Here is a 25292-nt window from a genome sequence, read left to right on the forward strand (position 1 = left end):
TTGCCTCAGACCGATGTCAGTTAGTTAAAAATTGTATTTCTTGTGGGAAACACATACCTCATAAGGATTTTCATTCTTACTGTATTCCATGCCTAGACCCAGACCACAACATCACTAGTTGTCGGTTTTGTGCTAGATTTAACAAACGCACTATTAAACATCGGTTTGATTTTGCTCGCCTATACTTTGGCCGAAGGTTTAATTATACCATGCCGTCGGAACAACCGACCGGAATACACAAAAAACGCAAAGACAAGGTTAAGGACAGGCATCCAAGGCCCAAAGCTGACGACGAAGCCTCTTCTAGGCCTGTCGCCGGTTCTCAGTGAGGCGTTTTCGCCACCCCTGACACCCGATACCTCAAGCCACAGGCCGCCTCCGACTCCCACGTGGAGATGTCTAGGCCTTTGGATACTCAAAGTGTTGGGCCTACGGAGACTAATCCTTCAGATGGGTCCGGAGCCGCTGAGCAGGCATCTGCTTCTGAGGTTGTTTTCAGACCTTCACAGCTTACCATAAAGACTACAGCCAAGTCTAAAACCGCATTAAAGACAAGCCAGTACAGCATTCACCTGGACAGGCCTCCATGCCTTAAACACAAATGCTTAAAATGACCGAAGACTTAATTACTCTGATCAGGAGTTTCCATCCCCTTCCTGATAAAAGGCCTAGGCAGGATACAGACTGATTCCTCTGACCAGGTTTCCATTTCTTCTGATTCCTCTTCGGACCATGGATACTCTTTACCCCCCTATGAGGACTCAGATGCTGAACAATCTATTCCTTCAGCCTCTCTTCCTGAGGTTTATTCTTCTGGGGAAACTTTACATACCATGAGGGAGCATTTCCATTGGGAGGGCCAGGATTACTCAGAATCCAAGAAAAGGCTCAGAGACTTTCTCTTATTACCTCAGCACAGACCCTTGGCAATTCCGCCAATGTTAGATATTGTGGATGGTGTGTTCTCTGTATCCAGTTTAAATCCGGATTCTTTGCCCTCTGCACCAGTCAAGCCAGACAGATACTACAGAGTCCCTGACTCTCTCAAATTTCTTTATAAAAACCCTGCTGCTGATCCAGAAACTATTTCCCAGGGCCCCAATGGGGTAAAGGCTTCCACATAAGAATCCAGTTCCCCCTGACAGGGATTCTATAGCATTAGACAGATGGGGAAGAAAGTTTACACTTCTGCAACTTTAGCAGGGAGGGCTTTAAATTGTTAGTTCCACATGCTTAAATACCAGCAATATTTAATGTCTCAACACAGAAAATGATTACAGTGTCAGAACATCCTGACTATAAGGAAATGCAGGAATTATTTCATGCAGCTGAACAAGTGGGAAAACATACTTTGCAATGTGGATTTGATTCATTACAGGCTTCCTGTAGAGCAACAGTTACAGGATCTGTGATTCGAAGGCATGCTTGGTTAAAAAAACAAGCTTTACCTGATCATGTTAAGGCTAAATTATTGGATGTTCCTTTACAGCAGGATATTCTGTTTGGTGTTAAAGCAGAAGAGGTATTAAAGAAAATGGAGGATAAGGCAAAATCTATGCAAACAGTAAAGGATTTCTTACAGGTACAGCCACCTCGATTTAGTAGAAATTGGCCTTCAAAAAATTGGTCCATTCCAATGTCAGACAGACCACCAAGAGGCAGAGCTCAGCCCCAAGGCTCTTACAGACCACGAAATTGGGGTGCTACTACCCCAAAAGGAGGTGAAGACAAGTCACAACCTTACAGGAAACAGTCCTAATGACTTCCCCCTTCAAATGCCAAACTCTTTCCTTTTGACAGCTCCCTTAGGGGTGAAAACTAGCACTTTTTTCGCAAAATTGGAATATAATTACCCAAGACAAACTCATTCTGAACATTGTGTTTCAAGGTTATAGGTTCCACTTTCACACTCTACCAAGGCTAAAAGGAATGCCAGACCTGCCACAGAATCAATGGACAGAGGCACAAAAACAAATTACAGCCCTCATGGACATGAGAGCTATACAAAAAGTACCACAGCAGGAACAGGGACAAGGATTTTACTCAAGACGACTCTTGGTTCCCAGAAAGGACAAAGCCTTGAGACCCATACTAGATCTTTCTACTCTAAATACTTACCTGGAGGTTCCGAAATTCAAAATGTTGACCCTACAGCAGCTTCTTCCCATGCTGGGCAAGAAGGTTTGGCTTGTTAGCTTTAGACCTCAAAGAGGCATACCTGCATGTCCCTATCAGACAAAATTGCAGAAGATGCCTCAGATTCATAGGTTGTTCAATGCATTACCAATTCTTTGCACTGCCCTTTGGCTTATCTACTGCGCCCAGGGTCTTCACAAAGTGCCTGGCACCAGTAATTGCATTTTGCAGACAAAAAGGAATTCAAATATATCCATACCTGGACGACTGCCTTATTCAAGCAGACAGCAAGGACCTTCTTCTAAAGCATCTAGCGTTTGTAAAAAAAAAGTTGCTAATTTGCCTAGGGTACACAGTAAACGAAAAAAAATCAAAACTAGTGCCCTCACAAGAGATAATATTCCTGGGTGCCAGCTTGAACACAATGGCCCAGATGGCTTATCTCACGCCAGACAAGCAAGGACAACTGACTCAGTACTTTCAATTGATGGCAACAAAGACCCAACTCCCTGCAAGAAAAATTCTGCAGGCCTTGGGATTCAGGGCATCTTGCATTCTTCTAATTCCATATGCCAGACTGCATATGAGGAAATTACAATGGTACCTAAAAAGTGTTTGGACTCAGCACTGTCACAGTTTGGAAGCAGTAATACCACTAATTCCCTGCCTACAACAGGAGTTTTGATGGTGGGCACAGGCATGTCACCTCAATAAGGGACAGCCTTTCACTCTACCCACAGCCAGGCAGACATTAACAACAGATGCTTCGGATTACGCCTGGGGAGCACACATGGCAGGAAAATGTATTCAGGGCAAGTGGACCGCAGACCAAATGCATCTTCATCAATCAAAAAGAGATGTTGGCTGTACAAAATGCCCTAACAGCTTTCAAGGACCTTCTGCATCCAGGACAACTACTATTAAAGACAGATAACACCACAGGTATGTGGTACGTAAACAAGCAAGGGGGCACTCATTCTTATCCCCTATGCAGACAAGCCGTGACCTAGTGGAACACAGCTCTAACCTGTCAAGTTCATCTGCAAGCACAATTCCTTCCAGGAGAGAAAAATACGCTGACAGACGACTTAAGCAGAAACATCATGGATCCTCACGAGTGGAAATTAAATCCACAAGTATTCAGCATGATAATGCAGAAATGGGGGTGCCCAGGCATGGATCTTTTTGCCACCCCAGAAAATTGCCAACTACAAAAATACTGCGCAAGGACTTATCACACACAAGCATGGAAAGTGGATGCTCTCTCGTTCAGCTGGAAAAGCCTAAAAGTTTATGCCTTCCCACCACTGCCTCTCATTTCAAAAGTACTAAAAGCCAGACAAGAGAAACCACAGATGATCCTGATTGCCCCAGACTGGCCACGCCAGCACTGGTACCCAATCTTTAAGAACTTAGCTCAAGGCCCACCATGGATTCTACCTCAAACTCCACACCTTCTGACTCAAGACAATCAGATCCTGCACAGTCAGCTCAAAACTTTAAACCTGGCTGCATGGCAGATTCATTAGTCAAACAGACAACACCACTCTCTAAAGCTGTTATGGATGTCATTTTGGAGGCCAGGAGGCCTATCACCAGGAAATCTTATTTAGAAAAGTGGAAGAGATTCTGTGCCTGAAACCAGGCTCAAAGCTTTGACCCTCTTGTCCCAAATATTCATCCGATATTACAATACTTGACTGAGATGCTGGACAAAGGACTATCCTTTTCATCCATTAAGATCCACCCTTCTGCCGTCTCGGCTCATTACAACACATATCCTCCTATTTTCTCTCATCTATTGCTAAAACAATATCTCAGAGGAGCTAAAAACATAAGACCGCCCCGGAGAGCACCAACACCAACTTGGGACCACAATTTTGTCTTGGAAAAACTAACTTTACCTCCTTTTGAGCTAGCCAATTCAGCAGAATTAAAATATATATCATGGAAAACTGCTCTGCTTCTGGAAATAACCTCAGCAAGAAGAGTCTGAGTTACAGGCACTAATGGCAGTGGGAACCTTCCATCATTTTTCACCAGGACAGGGTTTCTTTAAGGACAAACCCTTCATTTATGCCTAAGGTGGTATCCAGTGTGGCTCTAAACCAAACTATTCATTTGCCAACTTTTTATCCAAATCCCCAGAAGAAAGGGGAGAGACTTCTGCATTCCTTGGACATAGACAGTTATGTTTCTACTTGGACAAAACAAAAGCTTTCAGAAAAACTGAGCAATTGTTTGTAGCATATGCTGCAGTATCACAGGGAAAGGCTATTTCGAAGCAGACCATTTCTAAGTGAATATGGCACTGTATTCGGTTCTGCTACACACATTATGGGAAACCTATACCTACTAACATTAGGCCACATTCCACCAGGGCAACAGCCACTTCCAACTGCCTACCTTAGAGGAGTACCTACCAAAGATATATTGGAGGCTGCAACTTGGAGTTCAGTGCACACCTTTACCAAGCATTATCACTTGCCTCTTTATTCTAGATCCAGAGCTGGCTTTGCCACTGCAGTGCTGCAGGGCCTCATAGCCACCCCAAATCCTCAATAGAACCAGCCACCCTAACTCAGCTTAGCTTTGGGATTCAACCCAAGTGTAATGACTGCAGCAGTGAAACACGATGAACATAGTACAGTTTTGTATCTACCATAAATGTAGATGTTTGAGTGTCTTCACTGCTGCAGTCCAGGTTACCCACCCGCCATCCCCTCTTTCTTAGCTGGGACTTAACTATACCTTTCAACCCTATACTACCTATGTGGTGTATTTGCTGGTAACTGAAGGTTTTGTTTACCTTTTTTTGTATGTTTTATTACCATTATGGATTGCCCACCTATTTGGGGGCACCTGACATCTGGGGCAAGAAAAACTGAAGAAAATGGCTTCAGCCGCATCTTGTATACCCCTGGCGCACTGACGTCAGGGAAGAAGAGACAGCAACAGACGCCGACCAAGACTTTGGAACTCTGGCCGACTGTGGACCACCTGACGGCAGGATAACCCAAGTGTAATGACTGCAGCAGTGAAGACACTCGAACATCTACATTTATGGTAGGTACAAAACTGTACTTTCCTGTGCTCAAGCAGAAATCATCAGAAAGGACCCCACCCACTTGAGTTTTTGCGTCCGATCCCTCATGTATCCTAATCAGCCTTATAATTCTTTCAGGAAATACGAATGCTTCCATTGCCTTGCTGGTATAGTCCCAGCTTACTGTGAAATGCTTTCTCTGCATCAAGACCAACCAACAACAGTGGTATCTTCTTACATAATGCTTCCCTGTGGATCATCAGTTTTCTGTTGATGTTAAATATTTGCATCCCCTCCACAAAACCACATTAATCCTTATCTGTCAATTTAGGATTATAGGAAGTTACTAGGCAATTGACCCTGAGGCCCTTGTAAGCCTAGCCAAAAGTTTAGTCCATGTTTAGACAAGTCAGCACCCAATGCCCCTGTCCAGCAGGGACACAGATGGAATCTGGGGTGTATTTTCGATTTCCCATCTATTTATCCATGTTGTGCTTAAAGGATAATGAGGTACTCTGAGATGGAGAGGGAGTCTATTCCACAGATGGGGGAGTCTCTGAGGCAGAAATCTGTCCCGCCAACAAGTCCTATTGATTTCACAGACCAGGTTGAGGTCGCACATGCTGGTTATTTCAGTAGAGCTTAACTTGCAAATATGCAGCAGTTCCCTCAAGGCAGGGTCTGAGATTGCTTTGTATGCCAGACAAGAGGTCACCTCTGTGGAGTCTGAAACTGAGTTAGAGGGGCACCTCTAAGGCAGCCAGTTCCAGCATTGCCATTTGGCACCATGCCTGGATGTGGCTGTGTGATTTTACGGAACCCTTTAAGGCATGTCTGTGTATGGTAGATGTCCTCCTGCTGTTGCTTCAGTCTCAGGGGCTCAGTCCTCCACCAAAAAGTCTGAGACCAGGAATCATAAGAAACTATCCCGGACCCCTCCGTGTTGGTTGAATCGGGGCCAGAGCTTGTGGCACCAAGTACGTTTCCAGTTGCTTCCCCCAGACCGTCACTCCAGACCCTCTGTCCTCGTCCATCGGGTCCTCTCGAACACTGTAGAAGAACAAGGTGGACAAATGGTTGAGGGAGTTTTTTCATACACAGGTCCAGATAGGAGTTAACCGTGATCCATCCCCTACAGGATCCGCAAGCAGAACTTCACCCTGTAGGATTGTTTCTCTTTCTCTGGTCCGGCCTGCCTTTTTGGAGCTCCTGGATCCATCAGTCCCTGGGGCTGGTCTGTCGGGCCTGATAGTCCTTACCACTTTGAGCCTGACCGCGTCCTTCATTTGCTTGTTTCTGACCATGTCTGGGCCGAGTGCATTTCTGAGCTTGAAGCCTCAACGTAGAGTCTTGGGGCATGACTTAGACTCTGAAGCTCTGTGAGTTGTCACTCCCCCTTTTGAATGAAGGGCTGCTGGTGATAGGGGCGGTTCGTTCCTGATCCTTTGTGATAGGGAGGCTTCCTTGGGACTGTGGTAGTCCTCCTGCTTTCCTGGTGGTGGAGAGGGTCCTTTCCGCTCCTAGGAGACCTCAGGCTCCAACAATTTTGGATCCACACCTTCCCCTCCTGAGTTCTGCATCAGAGATTTCTCTTCTGCCACCGGTGCACCCGGCTCCTTAAGACCTCCAGACCTTTCTACTTGGGAAAGCCCGTACTACTGACACCACCCCGGAACACCCCACTGAGAAGGTTCCGTAGAAGAAAAGGGTGTAAAAAGGAGGTATCTGGATTCTCAGAGGAATCTTGCACTGCAGACACTGAATTCGATGGTGAGAGGTCCCCTGATTTCCAACTGACATCTCCTTTGGAGACATTTTAGAAATTCTCCTTTAGAGAGGTGGATGGTCGGCCCCAAACCCCACCCTGGATGAGTCTCTGTTCCTGGAAGCTTTCGGAACCGGCCCATCTACATCCTGTATATTCACACCTGCAGACCCTCTTGTGGTCCTGATGTGTGCGCAAGAGCATGGAAGGAACCAAGCACTGCAGCTCCTGTTCCCAAAAGAGCAGATAAGATTATGTCCCCCAGGATCGACCCCAGTAGACTCTGGGCATTCCAGTAGATGTGATGGTGGCAGCCATCAAGGAGGAGCTTGCTCAGGAAAGCTCTACTTTCCATCCTCCTAACAGGGAGTCTAGGTCTATGGACAGACTTGGAAAAAGGTCTGTACTGCTTCCGCTTTTTCCCTCAGAGTGTTGAATTACCTTCTTCACTTTTATAGAGGGACTTTCTAAAGGAACTGTCTACCTCCAGCCCTGAGTCCATGACTGTGGAGGAACTTACTTTACCTCCCATATTGGCCACTCTGCAGTTAATTTGTAACACGGCCATGAGGCTGATCGTGCAGTTGAGGGCACCTCTAAGGCAGCCAGTTCCAGCATTGCCATTTGGCATCATGCCTGGATGTGGCTGTGTGATTTCATGGAACCCTTTAAGGCATCATTTGCTAATGCCCCCTTCATCAGTTCCTCCCTGTTTGGACTGACTGTTCATGACACACTGCTGCAGAGAGAAAGGCGGAAAGACACTGTCTGCTGTCAGAATCTGCTTCTGTACCTTTTAAAGGTCCTTCTCCAGGAATCAGTGCAGGGGAAAGAAGTTGTGGTTGAAAAAATCCCAGGGTCCTTTGCTGGACGATCAGGGAGATTTTTTCCCCCAGGGGTAGATGGGCAAGAATTAGAGTGGTACACTATTCCCTTGGAGCAGAAGGTGTCGTCTGAATCAGGGGTCTCTGGATTCTCCTTTGGAGAAATCTTTGCAGCATCCCTGAGGTCTTGCCTGACTGTCCCCCTCTGGAAGCAGTTGGGGGATGATGTTCCTTACACCTAGAAGCCTGGTTGTCACGAATGACCGGTGGGTGCAAGGTGTCATATCCAGAGGTTACTCCATTCCCTTTTTAAATCTCCCCAAGCCAAAACAACACATTGTCGATGTTTCATCCAATCAGAAGGAGGTGGCAACTTTGGAAATTGCAACGTTCCTTCAAAAATGTCATCCAGAAGGTCCCCTTAGACCAATGCTGATTGGGGATCTACTCCTTTTTTAGTTCCAGAGAAACCAGGGGATCTCAGGCCCATATTGGACCTAAACTTTGGGATGGTAATGGTTCCATCCATCCTTCCCTTTCTACAGACGTACAGCTGTATGTGCTTGATAGATATGAAGGATACATGCTATCACTTCAAAATGAGTAGACACTCCAGAAGGTACCCGCATTTCAGGAAGGGAGCCAGTCGCTGCTAATTTCATTTGGTCTCACCACAGCCCCCCAGTGTGTTCACCAAATGTATGACAGTATTTGCAGCTCACCCCAGGACTGCATGGATTCCATGTATTTTCTTACCTGGATGACTGGCTACTAGTCACTCCAACCAGGCATCTACTGGTTCAGGCCAGGGATTTTCTCTTGCTGCTGGCCCTGACCTTGGGGATACCTATAAACCTTCAGAAGTCACAATTACATCCTGTGCAGGTGATACTTTATAGAAGCCCGCCTGGATACAAACAAAACCCTGACCTATCTTCCACCAGACAGGATCCTCGCACTACAGAGACGCGTCACACAATTGTTATTGGTGCTAGTTCTTCCAGCAAATCTGGTCTGCAGGGCTCCGGGTTCTATGGCTGCAACAATAACTTTGCTACTGACAACTTGCTTAAATACGAGAGTCCTGCAGTGGACAATTCAGTCCACTGGTCCCTTCTGCATCGGCCCCTCAATCATCCTAAAAGACTAGGTCAAGTGTGTAGAAATTCTCTTATGGTGGCTTTGTGACCTAGAAGTGTCTCAGGATTGACCTTTCATTCTTCCTATTCCCGTCGCCACATTGAGTATGGATGCCTCCCAGCTTGTGTGTGTGTGTGTGTGTGTGTGTGTGTGTGGGGGGGGGCAACTTTACCTGGGATAGACAGTTTAAGGCACGTGGACTCCTCAGATCATCAGTCTGCACATCAATGTCCTAGAGATGAGGGTGGTGCTTTAGCGTTGCATGCCCTTCACTCCCTTCTTCCTCTAGGGACATTTGCAATTCAGATCAACAAAATGTGTGGTACCTCTACAAGCAAGGTGAAACCAAGTCAATACCCCCTTTGTCGAGAAATAATAGTATGGCAGTGGGTTCTCTCTACCAACCACTTTCTAGTTGCAATTGACATTCTGGGGGAGCACAAAATATTAGAGGACAGGTTCAGCAGGGTTCTTTTGATGCCTCATGAGTGGTCTCTGAATCAGTTAGCGGCAAACAGGATATGTGAAGTAGTTCAATCTCGCCGTTTGTTCTTTACACATGGATTCGGAGCTGATCCATCAGCTCCGAGTCTGCCGCTTTCCAAGCTCAAGATCTTTGAGTAGCTTGAGGCACAGTCCCTATCCCCGGATACTCTCCTACCAACCCCAGATATAGTTTGCCACTGCAACGAATCGCACGATCTTCGGAGGAAGCTCGGGCCAGTAACCTGTTTTTCTTAGAAGAATATTTAATTACTTATTTAGCTATCTGGGATCTGATATTTTGGAGACATTTTATTTCTCATAATTGTTCAGTGAGTTAAGTGTATATTATTTTTTGTCTTCTAATTCAGAGCAGTTGCTCCTAGGCCTTTAGCCTTTCTTTAGTTGCGTTTTACTTGATAGGGCTCTGTCAAATTTAATTCCCTATCCCGTCCTTGTTCATAAGTCCTTAGATTTGTTGTTTCTGAACGTTTTTGTGTCGACCTTATAAAATAATTCTTGTCAATTGTAGTTCAGGGATCTGAACTTTGTAGGAGTTAGACGGATTTTTTGACATTATTGACATTATTGCATAGCAGGGATCTGATATTTGTGTGTTTTCTTAGATATCATGTCTGAGAAACAAAAATCAGGATTTAAGAGTTGTGACTGTGTTCAGAAGATGTCCTTCACCGATAACCACGTTTCTTATGTGTACTGCTTGGGTCCACTACATTTGCAAGAGGATTGCTCTATCTGCCATTCCTTAAGTGGCAGGGTTTTGTTAGAAAGGCAAATGAAATTGGTGGATAGAGGGCTGTTGAAGCCAGACTTTCAAGAAGCATTAGACAAGACTGACCAGACCTCCAAGTCCTCGAAGGGGTCAAAGTCTTCTAAGGTGTCATCAGAGCACAAGTCTTCTGCACCGTACACCTCTGGAAAGACTCAGTTGCCAGCTCCGCAGGCTTTGGAGTCGTGCACCGAAATCTTACCTCTGAGCCAAATCACAGTGTTGGAGCCGTTGTCAGAAGTTTTAAAGTCCCTGATCCTTAGGTCGGTGGCTTCTTCGGCTCCTTCAACCAGTTCTTCCTGTACCCTTTCGGACATAGTTGTGGACTGCGTGGTGCAGAGGCTTTTGCTGAACCCAGCCCTGGCCAAATTGCTTTCAGCTTCGACCCAACTGACTTTGAAGCCTACGACCCCCACCCCACCCCCCGCCAAAATTTTTGCTCCTCCTCAGAGGCGAGTTGAGCCGTCGGAGCCAGAAAGAGAGGATCCAATAGTGGTGGAACCCTCGCAGCCGAGGCCTGTTCCAGTGCCCTCGGCCCCGTCAACCTTGATTTCTTCGATTCTGATCAGTGTCTCTGAGCCGACACGCTCTTGCTGGTTCTGGGGGAGAGAGTCGAACCGACGCTTTGGTTACGACTCTCCCTCTCATGGCTTTGGCGCAGATGAGCTCTGCTCTGTCTGGTTTGGAGCCCGTGGTCTCGGCCCCTGGGAGGTTGTAGTCTTCTTTGGAACCGGCGGACTCCTTGGGTCGGGAAACCTGTGCCTTCGATGCTATGAGGAGGGTCATGTCTGCAAAGACCCTTACCTCTTCGGATCTTTCCTCTTCCTCCCCTAAAGGGCTGCGTTCTGTCCCTATACCGCAGGTTCCTTTCAAGCGTCGAGACCCAGAGCCTCAGGTAACCCCATTGGTTGACCCCTGCTTGACAGAGACTTCACCAGACGCCCCCCCCCCCCCCCCGATGAAGTCCCTAGAAAGAGTGTGTGTAAGAGGAGGCATTTGGATTTCCCTCAGGAATCCTTAACATCAGACACCAACTTAGAGGAATCAGAAGGGTCTCCACGGTCCTCCTCTGAGGATGTCTCATTTGCAGACATCCTGGAATATTAAGGCAGAGGGGAGACTGGCAGTCCCTTACCCCCTACTGAGGATGAGTCTGTGCTCCTGAAGGCCTTTGGGTCTCAACCTTCCACCTCCTGGGTTACTCTGCCCTTTGACTAATTAATGGACTTGGTCGCTCGAAGGGTGTGGGAGTCTCCTGATTCCATGGAACTGGTCCCTCGGAGGCCCAACAAATTTATCACCTCCCCTCAAGACGGGTCTTTTCTTATCAAGGGATTCCCCGTTGATGCCATGGTGGTGGCCACAAAGAAAGAGATTTCAGAAGCCTCCTCTTCTGTTCATCCTCCTAATAAAGACTCTAGTACGATGGACAGATACCGGAAACGCATCTTGAGTTCTGCAACATTTGCAATGAGATCACTTAACTATTTAACCCACTTTACCTGTCTTCAGCGAGATCTCCTCGAAGAGCTTGGAGATGCTCTACAGGGCAAAACAGATAATGCTGTTTCTGAGAAAGGAGCAGCACAGCTTAACACCCTTAATTCTATTGTGAACTCGTCCATGCGGCTCATTTCTTATGCAGCTGATGGATCAAGCCGGGCAGCAGGTTTAGCGATAGCTCTGTGGAGACCATCCTGGATGCGCTTATGCTCCTTAGCGGAAGCCTTCAAGTCTTACTTTAATACCCCATTCGATGGCTCTTCCTTGTTTAGGCCTAAAGTCAGATGACGCTCACTAGGCGTGAGCAGGAAGGAAAGACTCTATCTGCCATAGGAGTCCATTTTTCCACCCCCAATAGACCATACCCCAAAGGGCAGAAAGGTGGAAAAATGTGGTTCCGAAAGTCCCAAGGAGATTTCCAGAACACATGTAGTGAACCCACCTCCAGGGGCGGAGGAGGGGGGGTATAATGGTAGATGCCGCCCAGGTGGCAGAGGGGTCTGCAGAACCAGGGTGACAGGGAGCAATTCTTTGGCAAGCCCTTTCAGAGCTCCTGAGAAGAGGCCCAACTGTCCTGCTCTTGAGGCAGTCGGGGGTCGCTTAGCTTTATACCCAGACGCCTGGCTAGGAATTGCATCAGATTCTTGGGTAAAAAGCATAGTTACCAGAGGTTACATCATTCCCTTTTCAGAATCCCCTTCCATTCGTACAAGAATCCCAGACGTTCCAGCCATAGAAATTCAAAGGCTGCTAGAAAAAGTCATCCAGCTAGTCTCTGCGGACCAGATAGGATCCGGAACTTACTCCAGGTTCTTTTTAGTTCCAAAGAAAACAGGGGACTGGAGGCCTATCGTAGACCTCAGCAAACTAAACACCTTTGTCAAAAAGGAAAGGTTCCAGATGGTCATGCTTCAATAGATACTTCCGTTTCTCAAAACGGGCGATTGGATGTGCTCTGTAGATCTCAAGGATGCGTACTACCACATCAAAATGGCCAGGCCATCCAGAGATCACTTGCGTTTCCAGCTGGGGGCCAGTGACTACCAATTCCAAGCTCTGCCCTTTGGTCTCACCACAGCCCACACAGTGTTCACCAAATGTATGTCAGTGGTCATGGCTCACCTGAGACGTTTATGATTCCGGGTGTTTCCATATATGGACGACTGGCTCCTCACCACCACCAGGTATCAACTGATTCGCACCAGAGATTACACTATCAACCTGTGTTCCAGGTCGGGCATAACCTTAAATTTTGAAAAATTTGCTTTATTGCCGTCGCAACATATTTCCTTTGTAGGAACAGGTCTAGACACCACCACCTCCCTGGTCAGATTTCCTCAAGAAAGAGTTATATCTTTACAATGTCAAGTGTCCTATTTGTTAACTGACGTGCTTCGAGAAAAACAGCTCTTGTACTTGCTTATCTAGAGGAAAATAGTTTTTTATTCAGGCATGTCCAAGGGTCAGCTCCCAGTGTTCTCTCCTGTCTATCTGATGAATCTGGATATCTTGAGGCAATGTAGAAATTGCCTCGTACACAGACATCCCTTTCCTCCTACCACCCAACACTACAACATGTGAGAGATGCACTTATCTAGCCAAACTGGAGGTAAAGCTCTCTCCAGCCAAGACTGAACTTGACAGTCGTGAGGAGAATGTAAACATTTGCACCACACCACACTCCTCACAGTCTCACTAAATCTACACCATCAAAATCCACACACAGCAACACAAAAACATTTGCGGAGGCTCTTAATAATTTGTCTAAGCAGCAGAGATCTCTAAAGCAGAAATGCAAGCAACCTCCATCCCCCAACACAACCCAAATGACACACAGCCCACAGACTGTGCCACTCAACCACAGCCAACAAGGCAAAACAACGTTCCCAACACACTAGTCATAGGTGACTCTATAGTCAGGCACACTGATGTCCCACTCACCAGTCTAGACAAGGAGAAGGTTGCTGTCAGCTGCCTGTTTGATGCCAGGATCCACCACATAACCCACGCACTCAGGTCACTCCACAAGTACAAATATGACTGTCATTGTCCTTGTTGGTGTGAATGACCTGAGACGTACCTCCCTGGACTACATGAAAAGAAACATGGAAGAGCTCTCCGATCTTGTAGCCCAGGCAGGTATGACCCTAGCCCTAAGTAGCATTCTGCCATCGCCCAGAATTATGCCACAGTACAAGGACAAAATCATTGACTTCAACAATTGGCCAAGCTTCTGGTGCCATTCTAAGGGGATCCAGTATCTGTCTGCTTGGGATGACATGGTCGACAGACCACGATGCTTTGCCACAGATGGCCTGCACCTAGTCGCCCCTGGGATTCTGGATACTGGCTAAGGCTCTTGCTGCCCCTGTAGTGCCTTTTTTAGGCAGGGTTCAAATAAATTCACCACCGTAACAGGAACAGACAAGCAAAAACTAAGTGTAATGCTACTCAATGCTAGAAGTTTAAATCTCAAAATGCACTCACTCGAGGCACTCCTTAAAATGGAGAACATCGATATCTGTGCAGTGACTGAGACCTGGTTCAAGGCTCCAGAGAGCACCCCTGCACTACCAGGCTATAACTCATATCACACTTTTTGGCCATGTAACCTGGACCGAAACACCAAAGGCGGAGGTGTCCATGTTCATTAAGGATATCCACACCTCCAGGCTAGTTGCTCAGCATAATGCATCCGAGGTTATTCAAGTGCAACTAACTCTGGGCAAAACAGCAGTCCAAATTGTAGCTTGCTACAGATCCCCCACTATGCCCCAGGATTCCCACTCTTCTTTTCTTGATATACTGGAAAATATTAGGGTTCAACCAAACACCCTAATAATGGGTGACTTCAACTACCCTACCATTAACTGGGAAAACTACTAGTGCACCAACTCCTTAGCTCAATGCTTTCTGGAATTCATAAACTTCAATGCCCTAGATCAACTTATCCACACTCCCACCAGGGGCAACAATATCCTAGACCTAGTCATTAACAACATCAGTGACTGGTGTTCCACACCTGAAGACAACTCCTCGTTGGTCCGATCCGACCATAAGCTTATCACCCTTGATACCCCCCCCCCCCCCCCCCCCATTAAGGAAACCACAGTAAAAAAAAATTCTCCAAAGCCAACTTCATGCTTCTTAAGACAGAAGTGGTGAACTTCATGACACCCATGCAGATGGACAATAGTTACATCTGCTGAATCCTACACAAATGCACTCTTTAAGCACTCACACAAGTGCATGGATCGTGTTATCCCAAACAGAACCAAGACGCTATCCTCCAAAAAAAAAAAAAAAGGAAGCCAGTCTGGTGGTCCCCTGCCATAAACAAACCGTACAACAGAAGGAAGAAACTGTTGCAAAAGAGAGTAAAATCCCATGAGTGGAGGAGCTCCCTGGTCAGCCTCAGTAAGAAGCTGAGATCCCTGATAAGATTCTCCAAAGCTAGCTAAAAAAAAAACAAAATCGCCACTAAATCCAAGGGCAACCACAAAGCATTCTATATGTCAAGAATCTAGATGGCAACACCCAGATCTGCTCTGAGTTACAGCACAACGGCATGAAAATTACATGGCAGATTGGTTCAGTGCTAACCTTACCCCCACCCCCTAAAGGGCCCATATTTATACAGGAAGAATGCAGACTCCCTGTAATCACAACTATGCAGGTAAAAGCTGCACTTTCTAAAACCAAAAACACAGCATCCATGGGACCGGACAACATCCCAGGCTGTGTTTTACATGAACTTTAGAACGAACTGGCTCCCCACTTAAGTATCATGATCAATAATAGCCTCGCATCAGGCTTTGTGCCCACTGAATGGCGCACAGCAACAGTTACCCCACTCCACAAAGGGGGAGCTACCACTGATCCTGGGAACTATCGACCTATTAGCCTGACGAGCCTGGTCTGCAAGGCCATGGAACTCAGACATTGGTAACCTCCAAACTCTGGATCCCACCCAGTTCAGGTTTGTGAAAGGCAGATCATGCCTCCTGAACCTGATTGATTTCTTTGAGGCAGTCACCAAAGCCGTGGATATGAGGATAAGGTGGTTCACACAGCCTATCTTGACCTTGCCAAGGCTTTCATCACCATCCCCCATTCTGCAATTATAGCTAAACTCACTAAACTAGGTATAAATCCCTACGTCAAGATGGGTTGCCAACTGGCTCACTGGCAGAGCCCACACTGTAAAAGTTGCATACTCCAAATCTGACCTCAAAGCAGTGACAAATGGAGTACCACAGGGTTCCGTCCTGGGACTTCTCCTGTTTGGCATCTACTTCTCTGAAGTACAGGTTAACACAGAAGGCCCTCTAGCTAACAAAGTTTGCATATGACTGCAAAGTAGGAGCCATAGTCCCCAAATGTGGACATCCTACAGAAGGGCCTCACTGAGACAGATACCTTGTGTCAGAGCCATGGCCTCAAGCTCAATGCCAAAAAGTGCAGTGTTATCCCCTTTGGTAAAAACTCTGTACCCATGAACTACCACATAGGCAGCAATCTACTTAACACCGAATGCATGATAAGAGACCTTGGGACCCAGGTGGACAGTAGTCTCTCCTTTGATAGTCACATTGCCACAGTAGTCAGGTAGTCCTACATGTCACACCTCATCATATAAGGGTTCTCATCCAGAAAAAGAGGTCATTGTTCCCCTCTACTCATCACTCATAAGACCCATTATAGAGTACAACGCCCTTTTTGGAATGCATCTCACAAGACATCTGCAGCAGCTGGTAAGGCCACAGAAGTACCTCACAAAGAGGATTACTGGCCTCAAACAAATGCCTAACACTGACCGCCTCAAAAAACTCCAGCTTTACTCCTTAGCATATCTTCTACTCCGAGGTGATCTCTGCCTAACATATAAAGCTATGTCAAACCCAGAGCTGTTGGACATGCTACACCTAAAGAAATCCCAATCCCTCCGAGCTACACGCTCTAGGGACCTAAACCTTGCCACCACAGTAAACAGGACATGCTGGAGGGATAGATTCCTGTCCCAGAGACTTCTTATACTCTGGAACAAACTACCCATGTGTGTCAAGCAAAATTCTTCGTTAGCTTGATGAGGGGATGGGAAATAGGAAATACAACCCGGGGATCACTTCTGTCTCTCTGCTGGACGGTAGTGCAGGAAAATAACTTTCTTGGGTGGCGTAAGCTATGGAACCTTGCTGGCTAGGCTTGTGTAGGCCCTTGGGCCGATAGCCTAGTAGTAGCTACCTATGAACCTCTGAAAGGAAAGTGCCAGCATTCCAGGTTCTGAAGCGGTTAGGCACCATGACAGCAACACTTATAGCGGTTCTTCTGGGACGAATGCACATGAGAATACTCCAATGGTTACTATTCACACAGTGGTCTTATCAACAGCTTCCCATGTCAAACAAAATTCTTCTGACAAATGCTTGCAAAAAGGACCTTCGTTGGTGGTTGAACAGCCACCAAATTACTGTAAGTCGCCCATTTGTACTTCCCCCACCCACAGCCACAGTGACCACGGATGCTTCCCTGATAGGGTTGGGGAGTGGGCTGTTTCAGGGAAGAACTGTCCAAGGCACTTGGTCAGACATGGAATTTCATTTACACATCAATGTCCTAGAGTCGAGAGCAGTGTTTCTAGCGTTGCAACACTTTCACGACTCTCTACCTTGAGAGACTATTGCAATACAGACAGACAACATGTGAGTAGTCTGGTACATCAGCAAGCAAGGGGGGAACCAAGTCTTACACCTTATGCCGAGAGGCCCTGAGAATTTGGCAGTTGGCTTTATCCACCGTGCGATTTCTGATAGCAACATGCATACCCAGGTCATCCAACGTGATAGTGGACAAACTCAGCAGAGCCATTCTGTTGACTCACGAGTGGTCCCCTCAAAGAATGAGTGGCGGAAAGGATATTCTGCAGATGGGGCCAGCTTTGCTGTGACATTTTTGCATCCCCGATGAATGCCAAATCCAGAAGCTACTTTGCCCTGTACCCTCCACCGGGGGACAGCCCAAGGGACTCACTCGTACACGATTGGCCCTCGGGTCTCCTTTATGCCTTCCCTCCAATCACACTGATTTCCAGATTCTTACAGAAAGCCAAAAGCATGGGAAGGACTGCTATTCTAATAGCCCCATTTTGACCTCTGCAGATGTGGTTCCCCTTCCTACAGCAATACCAAATGGAAGAACCTTGGGTTCTGGATCCAGTGCCAGACCTTCTGACTCATTCGTCGGGAGTTCTTCATCCAGTTCTTGTCTCCCTCAAATTGACAGCTTGGCTGCTCCACTTCCCAACCTAGCCAGGTCACATGATTTGTCTGCAGTGGTTCAACATATTCTAGTTTCCTCTCAGTCTCCACCAGGAAACTTTATAACAGCAAATCGAAGCGATTTGTTCATTGGGCTACTCAGCATGGTATTGATCCCTATGTCACTCCTATTCATAGTATTCTAGAATTCTTGACTTCGCTCTTCCACAATGGTGCGGCAACTTCTACGATAACCGTTCAATTGGCTGCCATATCTAACTTCCATGTGGGATGCAGTGGTTCTAACATTGTCCCACAGATTATGTAAAGCCTTTTTGAAAGGAACTCATCACCTTAGGTCACCTATCAGACATCCTGTTACTCCCTGGATGCTGAATTTGGTACTATCTCAACTAATTCTTCCCCCTTTTAAGCCTGCATCATCTTGCCCTTTGAAGTTCCTTTCTTGGAAGACAATTTTCCTGGTGCCTGTTACTTCAGCGTGTAGAGTTACTGAACTACAAGCACTTTCTATCAGGCCTCCATATCTAGTCTTTTACCCTGACAGTGTCACTTTAAGAACAAATCCAACCTTTCTCCCTAAGGTCTGCTCCGAGGCAAACTTGAACCAAGTCTATTGACCTTCCTACTTTTTTTAGACATCATGCTAATAGATTTGAGTACATGTTACATAAGCTTGATGTTCACAGGCAATTGAGGTTTTATTTGGACAGAACAAAAGAATTTAGGAAATCTGATCAACTATTTGTTTCCTATGCAGACAATAAGAAAGGTTTTTCGGTATCCAAAGTTGCATTGTCCAAATGGATTTCTGATTGTATAAAATTTGTATATTCTTCAGCTAAACACCCTTTAGAACGTGAAGTGAAAGCTCATTCTACCAGGGCTGTTTGTGTCTTTAGCCCACACAGCCCGTTTACTTTTAGACACCATTTGTGCAGCTGCTACTTGGTACAAACCTCATACGTTTATCACTTATTACAGAGTGGACAGGGCCTCCAGGGACTGAGCTTTCTTTGGTTCCACCGTTCTCATGAATGTACTCCTGTGAGCCGCCCAGGATTAGGGTGCTTGGGACGTTACCCACATGTAAAGAACAAACTTCACATAAAGAAGTTGTGTTCTTACCATAACGTTCCATGTGAGTTCATCTCGCCTTTGTTCTTATACTCCCTCCCACCTTCCCCCTCCAGGTTATGGAAGAACGAGTTTATGACTGGTGGTCTGGTTGGTCTTGCTAGTGTCCTTATTTCCAGCCAGATTATTGTTTAGCTATTGTAAATAGTTATGTACTATATACATGTAATTTGGCTGCGTAGTGTTTTTTTCTTGTTGGTTCAGCAAACTAGATCTGGGGTTGGTAGGAGAGCATCATGGGATAGGGATTGCCTCGAGCTACTCAAAGATCTTGAGCTTGGAAAGCAGCCGACACGGAGTCGATGGATCGGCTCCGAACCCACCTGTAAAGAACAAAGGCGAGATGAACAACTCAATTGGAATGTTATGGTAAGAACATAACTTCTTTTTTCCTCAGATGGGTCAACCCTCTGTGATCTCTTGGCCTCTCCCTTCAACAAGTGCAAGCAGGTACATTACCCTGATCCCTCCAAAGGAGCAGTTACCAAGGGACGCTGTAGTCCATGCTTGGCCTCCTGGTCTTCTCTATGCACCCCCTTCCTCTTATTTCCATGTTTCTTCAGAAGGCATGCAGGTTGAAGAGCAAAGTGATCCTCATTGCTCCCTTTTGGCCTCTACAGGTTTGGTTCACCTTCCTCTGGTCTCATCTGATTTGCCCTCCATGGATCCTGGATCCACGTCCAGACTTTCTGTCTCACCTTTCAGGGCAAATTCATCCGGATCTTCACAATCTGAAACTAACTGCATGGTTTCTCCAATTTTAGTGATGGCTAGGTAATCCAAGCTTTCTTCCCAAGTTCAGAATATTATCATTTCCTCCTCTAAGTCTTCCACCAGGAAAGTTTATAAAAGCAAGTGGAAGAGGTTTCTATTTGGGCCCAGCAGCATCACATTGATCTACTTACGGCACCCATTTTGGCGGTCTTGGCCTTCTTGTTGATCTTTTTCATTCAGCGGCCAGCTTCTTAACTGTTATTTCATTAACGGCCATTTCTTATTTTTGCATCAGGGAGAATGCTACATTGTTGGCTTGTTATAGACTTTGCAAAGCCATTCTCAATAGTACGTTCCTCTTTCAACCTCCTATCAAAGATCCTACTCCTCTGTGGGCTCTTAAGTTGGCTTTTCAAGGTCTAACCTTTCTTCCCTTTGAATCTGCTGCTAAGGCAGAGTTGTAATTCTTGTCCTGGAAAAACAGACTTGTTAGTAGCAATTATTTCGGCCAAGAGAGTTTCGGAGCTTCAAGTGTTGTCTTCCAAACCTCGCTGTATTATTTTTCATAAAGACTGTTACTTTATATACCAATCCTCCATTCTTATCAGAGATTGCATCAGTAAACACCATTAATCAGTCTATTAATTTCCCTTTGTTTTTTCCAAATTTCCAAAATAAGGGAGAATATGTATTGCATCTCTTGGACATTAATAGACACGCTTCTGTCTGGATAGGACAAGGGTGTTCAGGAAATCTGATCAGTTTTGTCACTTTCTCAGATTCAATAAAAGGAAAAGCTGTTAACTTTAATTATTGCTCAGTGGTTACAGGATTGTATTACTCGTGTATTTGTTGAACAGTGTTCCTTTACCTAGACCAGTCAGAGCTTATTCCACAAGATCTATAAACGTCCTTCTGGTCCAGGGTTTCTTTAGAAGATATTTGTGCAGCTTCTTCATAGGTGAATTCTCACACTTATATTTCACATTACAAACTTGATGTGATGTCCATGAACACGGCCACTTTTGGCTCTGCAGTACTCCAGAATATATCCTACCATGAAGCTGTCCCACAGGTTTTGATGAAGGCTGAACAGACAACATCGGGTAAAGAAGTTATGTACTCTCATAACGTTCCATCTGTGTTGTCTGCTACAGCCATCGACCTTGCACCCTTCCTTCCCCCATTCCTTATTTCTGAAGGACCTGATGGATAATTCTGGGAACATTTGCTCTTGTTAGGTCCTGAGCATTCTTTTAAGCTCTATTGTATTTCTTTGTTCTGAGAATACTGGCAACAAACTCTATCTGAGAGGAGCTAGACTGTATGGATAGGGTGGGAGGAGCTCTAGCTTGGAATCCTTAACCTGCTGACAGTCAAGTCGGTTCCGAGCTTGGAACAGACCCACAGGTTTTGATGAAGACTGAAGCAGACAGCACAGATGGAACGTTATGGACTTGTCTAAACATGGGCTAAACTCTTGGCTAGGCTTATAAAGGCAATTTACCTTTACAGAAGTGAATTGTATACATGTGGTTGTATTATGTGTGAAAGTAAGTTTCCAATAACTGTAAATACAGAAAAAATGATGTGCAAAAAACTGAAGATCGAATGAGCTGTAATGTTCGCACATTTAACATTCGCACGACGGCAATGCAACCTTAATGGTCGCATAAAGAAATATGTACTTTCCTCACTCGGCATTTCATTTCAGGATACACTGTGGCATTGGCATCAGGTGAAAGGGGGAAATATCTTATCTGGGAATACTAGAAAGTGCCCTGGGTATTTAGTGGAATATGCAAATAAGCAAATGTGTAAAACATATGCTTCACAGCGTAGTGGTGTTTCACAAAATGGTGAGTGTGATATTAACTTTTAAAGGTTGGGGAAGGTGAATGTCATGAATATGCACCCGGCACAGTGAATACTTTGTACAGCACGATCAGGACACAGAAGGGACGGGAGTTACTAGTAATTGATGGCTATCAGCACTACCCGGAAAAAAGTATATAGGTAAAACATGACTGGTGATGTACTCTTAAAAACAAAGAAAGATGTAAAGGGAGATGTGTAACAGAAAGTGATATCAGTGGTTTTAAACTGATAGACCAATCCCCATTACCATGCTCCCGATGTGTTACAAGGTGAGGTACTGAAAGTCAAAGATAAACTGAAATGTCGTGCTGCACAGTCTGTAGAGGACCCTTGCAAAATTGTTGCAGAAATGTTAGCCAGTACATCTGCAGATGTGGTAAATGAATTACCAAACACTAGTGCCTTAAAACAAAGTATTGGCAGATAGAGATGCAAACAAAAAGGTAGCAATGTTTAAGGATTTCCGTTCCCTGAGAGAGTTAACACCAGAAATGCTACCACTGAAGAGTGGGTCTTTTGTAATAAAACATAGCGCTGATATGCCAACTGACAGCAGTGTTATAACCACAATTGATAATTTGCATATGATGCGAGTCTGAATATATTTTGGCAGATGGTACCTTTCCTATTAGTACGACAGAATGCTGACAGATTTATAGCTTGCATTGTGCATTGAACGGCTGTGATAGAAAGGTTGTTCCAGTAGTGTGTGGGATTTTGCCCAGTAAATCATAGGATTGTTATAGGTTCATAGGTAGGTACTAGGCTATCTGCCCGAGGGCATTTATAAGCCTAGCCAGAGTGTGTTAGCTTTTGCCGCCCCATTGATTAATTAACTGAAACTCTGTCAAGAAGAGCCAATGAAGTGATCCCAGGGGTGTATTTTCTGTTACCCTTCCACTCGTCAAGGTTTCTCTTGAGTGTTAGTGAGGGGCTCTGCCTAATGTAGTTAGGAATTTTGTTCCAAAGCATGGGGAGTTTCAGTGACAGGAATCTATCCCTCCAGCATGTTCTATTTATTGTTGTGGCGAGGTTTAGCTCACTAGAGCGAGTGGCTCGCAGTGACTTGAATTTCTTTAGGTGGAGCGTGTCCATCAATTCTGAGTTGGACATGGCTTTGTATGTCCGGCAGAGATCACCTCTGAGTAAGCGATATGCCACTGAGTACAGCTGGAGGTTTTCCAGTCTGGCTACATAGGACATATGTTTGAGACCAGTAATCCTCTTGGTGAGGTACTTTTGTGGTCTTTCCAGCTGTTGGAAGTTTCTTGAGAGGTACATCCCAAACGGGGCATTGTACTCTATAATGGGTCTGATTGACAAGTAGAGGGGCACTATAACTTGTCTTATTTCTAGATGCGAACCCTTTTGTAATTAGATGGGCTACATAGAAGGATTTCCTAAGTACTTTGGCAATATGATTGTCAAAGGAGAGATTACTAACTACCTGGGTCCCCAGATCTCTTATTACCTCTTCTTTATTAAGGGGGCTGCCACCTATGTGGTAATTCATGGGTGTTTTGTTTTTCCCAAACAGGATGACTGTGCATTTTTTGGCATTTAGCTTGAGACCATGACTTTGACACCAGGTGTTCATCTCAGTAAGGCCCTTTTGGAGAATGTCCTTTTCAGCTGAAGAGTCTGTTATGGCTCCCAGTTTGCAGTCATCGGCGAACTTGGTTGGCCGTAGTCATCCTTTGTTTGCCTGTACTTCTGAGAAGTATAAGCTGTACATTAGGGGTCCCAGGACCGAGCCTTGTGGGACACCACTTGTGACTGGTTTAGAGTCGGACCTGGAGCCCGCTATGCTTACCGTGGGAGTTCTGTCTGTAAGCCAGTTGGCATCCCATCTCGTGACGTAGGGGTTTATGTTCAGGCTGGTGAGTTTTTCTATAATTCCCGAGTGGGGAATGGTGTCAAAATTTTTGGCGAGGTCAAGGTAGGCTGTGTGAACTACCTTCCCCTCATCTATGGCCTTGGTGACTGTCTCGAAGAAGTCAACCAGGTTTAGTAGGCATGATCTGCCCTTAAAGCCGAACTGGGTTGGGTCAAGTGTTTGGAGGTTCCCATTGTCTTTGTTAATGAGTTCCATGATGTGCTCCATAGCCTTGCAGACCAGGCTAGTCAGGCTTATGGGGCGATAGTTAACTGGGTCAGTTGTGGCCCCTCCTTTGTGGAGTGGAATAACCGTTGCTGTGCACCCATCTATGGGCAAGTAGCCTGTGGAGAGGCTGAGGTTGAACAGTGTGTTTAGGTGGGGGGGGGTTAGTTCGTTCTGTAGTTCGTGCAAGACACAGCCTGGGACACCATCTGGCCCCATTGACGCTGTGCTTTTGGCTGGGCTGTTTTCACCTGTGCATCTGTGATTTCCGGGACACTACATTTTTCCGGTATTGTTGTGGGCCCTTTTGGGGGTGAGAGGGGGGTGAAGTTTGCACTGAATCTATCTGCCAGGATGTTGGCAGTATCATTAGGTTCAGTATAGTTTGTGATATTTTCACTAGCTCAGAACATATCTGCAAGTTGCAGCTTAGATTTTTGACATAGCTAAAGAAGGCTTTATGGTTATCTTTCGAATCCTTGGCTATTTTTCTTTCGAAGTTAGCCTTGGAGGATTTTATGAGGGACCTTAATTTCTTACTGATACTGAACAGGGATGTCTTTCCTTCTTGGGATTTGCTTTTTTTTTCTGAACTAGTTTCCTTCTATTGTATAGCCTGTTTATGGCAGGGGTCCACCAGACTGGTTTCCTTCTCTTAGGGGAGCGAGTCTTGGTTTTGCTAGGGATGGCACGATCCATGCATCCTTGTAGGTACTCGTAGAGTGCATTTGTAAAGGTTCTTGCATCTTGGCCACTTATCCTTTAGTGTGGGGGCTGTAAAACTTACCACCTCTGTCTTAAGTAAGGTGAAGTTTGCTATAGAAAAGTTTTTCACTGTGGTTTCCTTGGTTGGAGGTGGTGGTGTGGTGTGGACATCCAGAGTGATTAGTTTATGGCCTGATCTAACCAGTGACTGGTTGACCTCTGGTGTGGAACACCTGTCGCCATGCTGGTGATGACCAGGTCCAATATGTTTTCACCTCTGGTAGGGGAGTTTACCAACTGATCTAGTGCGTTTGAGTTGATAAATTCCAGGAAGCGCTGGACCTGGGAGTTTTTACTTGAGTAGTTTTCCCACTTAACGGTAGGGTAATTAAAATCGCCCACTATCAGGTTGTTCGGTAGAATCTTCATGTTTTCCAGTGTCTCCAGAAAGGTGGAGTGGTGATCCTTGGTCATGAAGGGTGATCTGTAGCAAGCTGCAATTTGCATTCCAGATTTGCCTGATGTTAGTTGCACATGGATGATCTCGGAGGTATCGTGCTGCGCCACTAACCTGGAGGTGTAGGTATCTTTGATGAATATGGGTACACCCCCTCCTTTTGTGTTTTGGTCCATGTTCTGTGGCCGAAATGTGTGGTATGATTTGTAGCCCAGTAGTGTTGGGGTGCTATGTGGAGCCTTGTACCAGGTTTCAGTTACCGCACAGATGTTGACGTTCTCCATACTGAGGAGTGCTTCGAGCCCATGCATTTTGAGATTTAAACTCCTGGTTTT

General features: G+C 45.7%; 1 protein-coding gene across 1 annotated transcript in view; it reads left to right on the plus strand.

The window, feature by feature from the left end:
* The window catches only part of DDX4 (DEAD-box helicase 4), a 2434953-nt gene that overhangs the window by 1944422 nt on the left and 465239 nt on the right, over positions 1–25292 (plus strand). The window contains exon 17 of the mRNA XM_044063758.1: positions 18687–18721. Coding sequence (XP_043919693.1) covers positions 18687–18721 — 35 coding nt within the window. The remainder of the gene's footprint in view (positions 1–18686; positions 18722–25292) is intronic.

Source organism: Protopterus annectens, chromosome 2.part2 (genome assembly GCF_019279795.1).
Source record: "Protopterus annectens isolate FY-2018-M chromosome 2.part2, PAN1.0, whole genome shotgun sequence".
Lineage (NCBI taxonomy): Eukaryota > Metazoa > Chordata > Ceratodontiformes > Protopteridae > Protopterus > Protopterus annectens.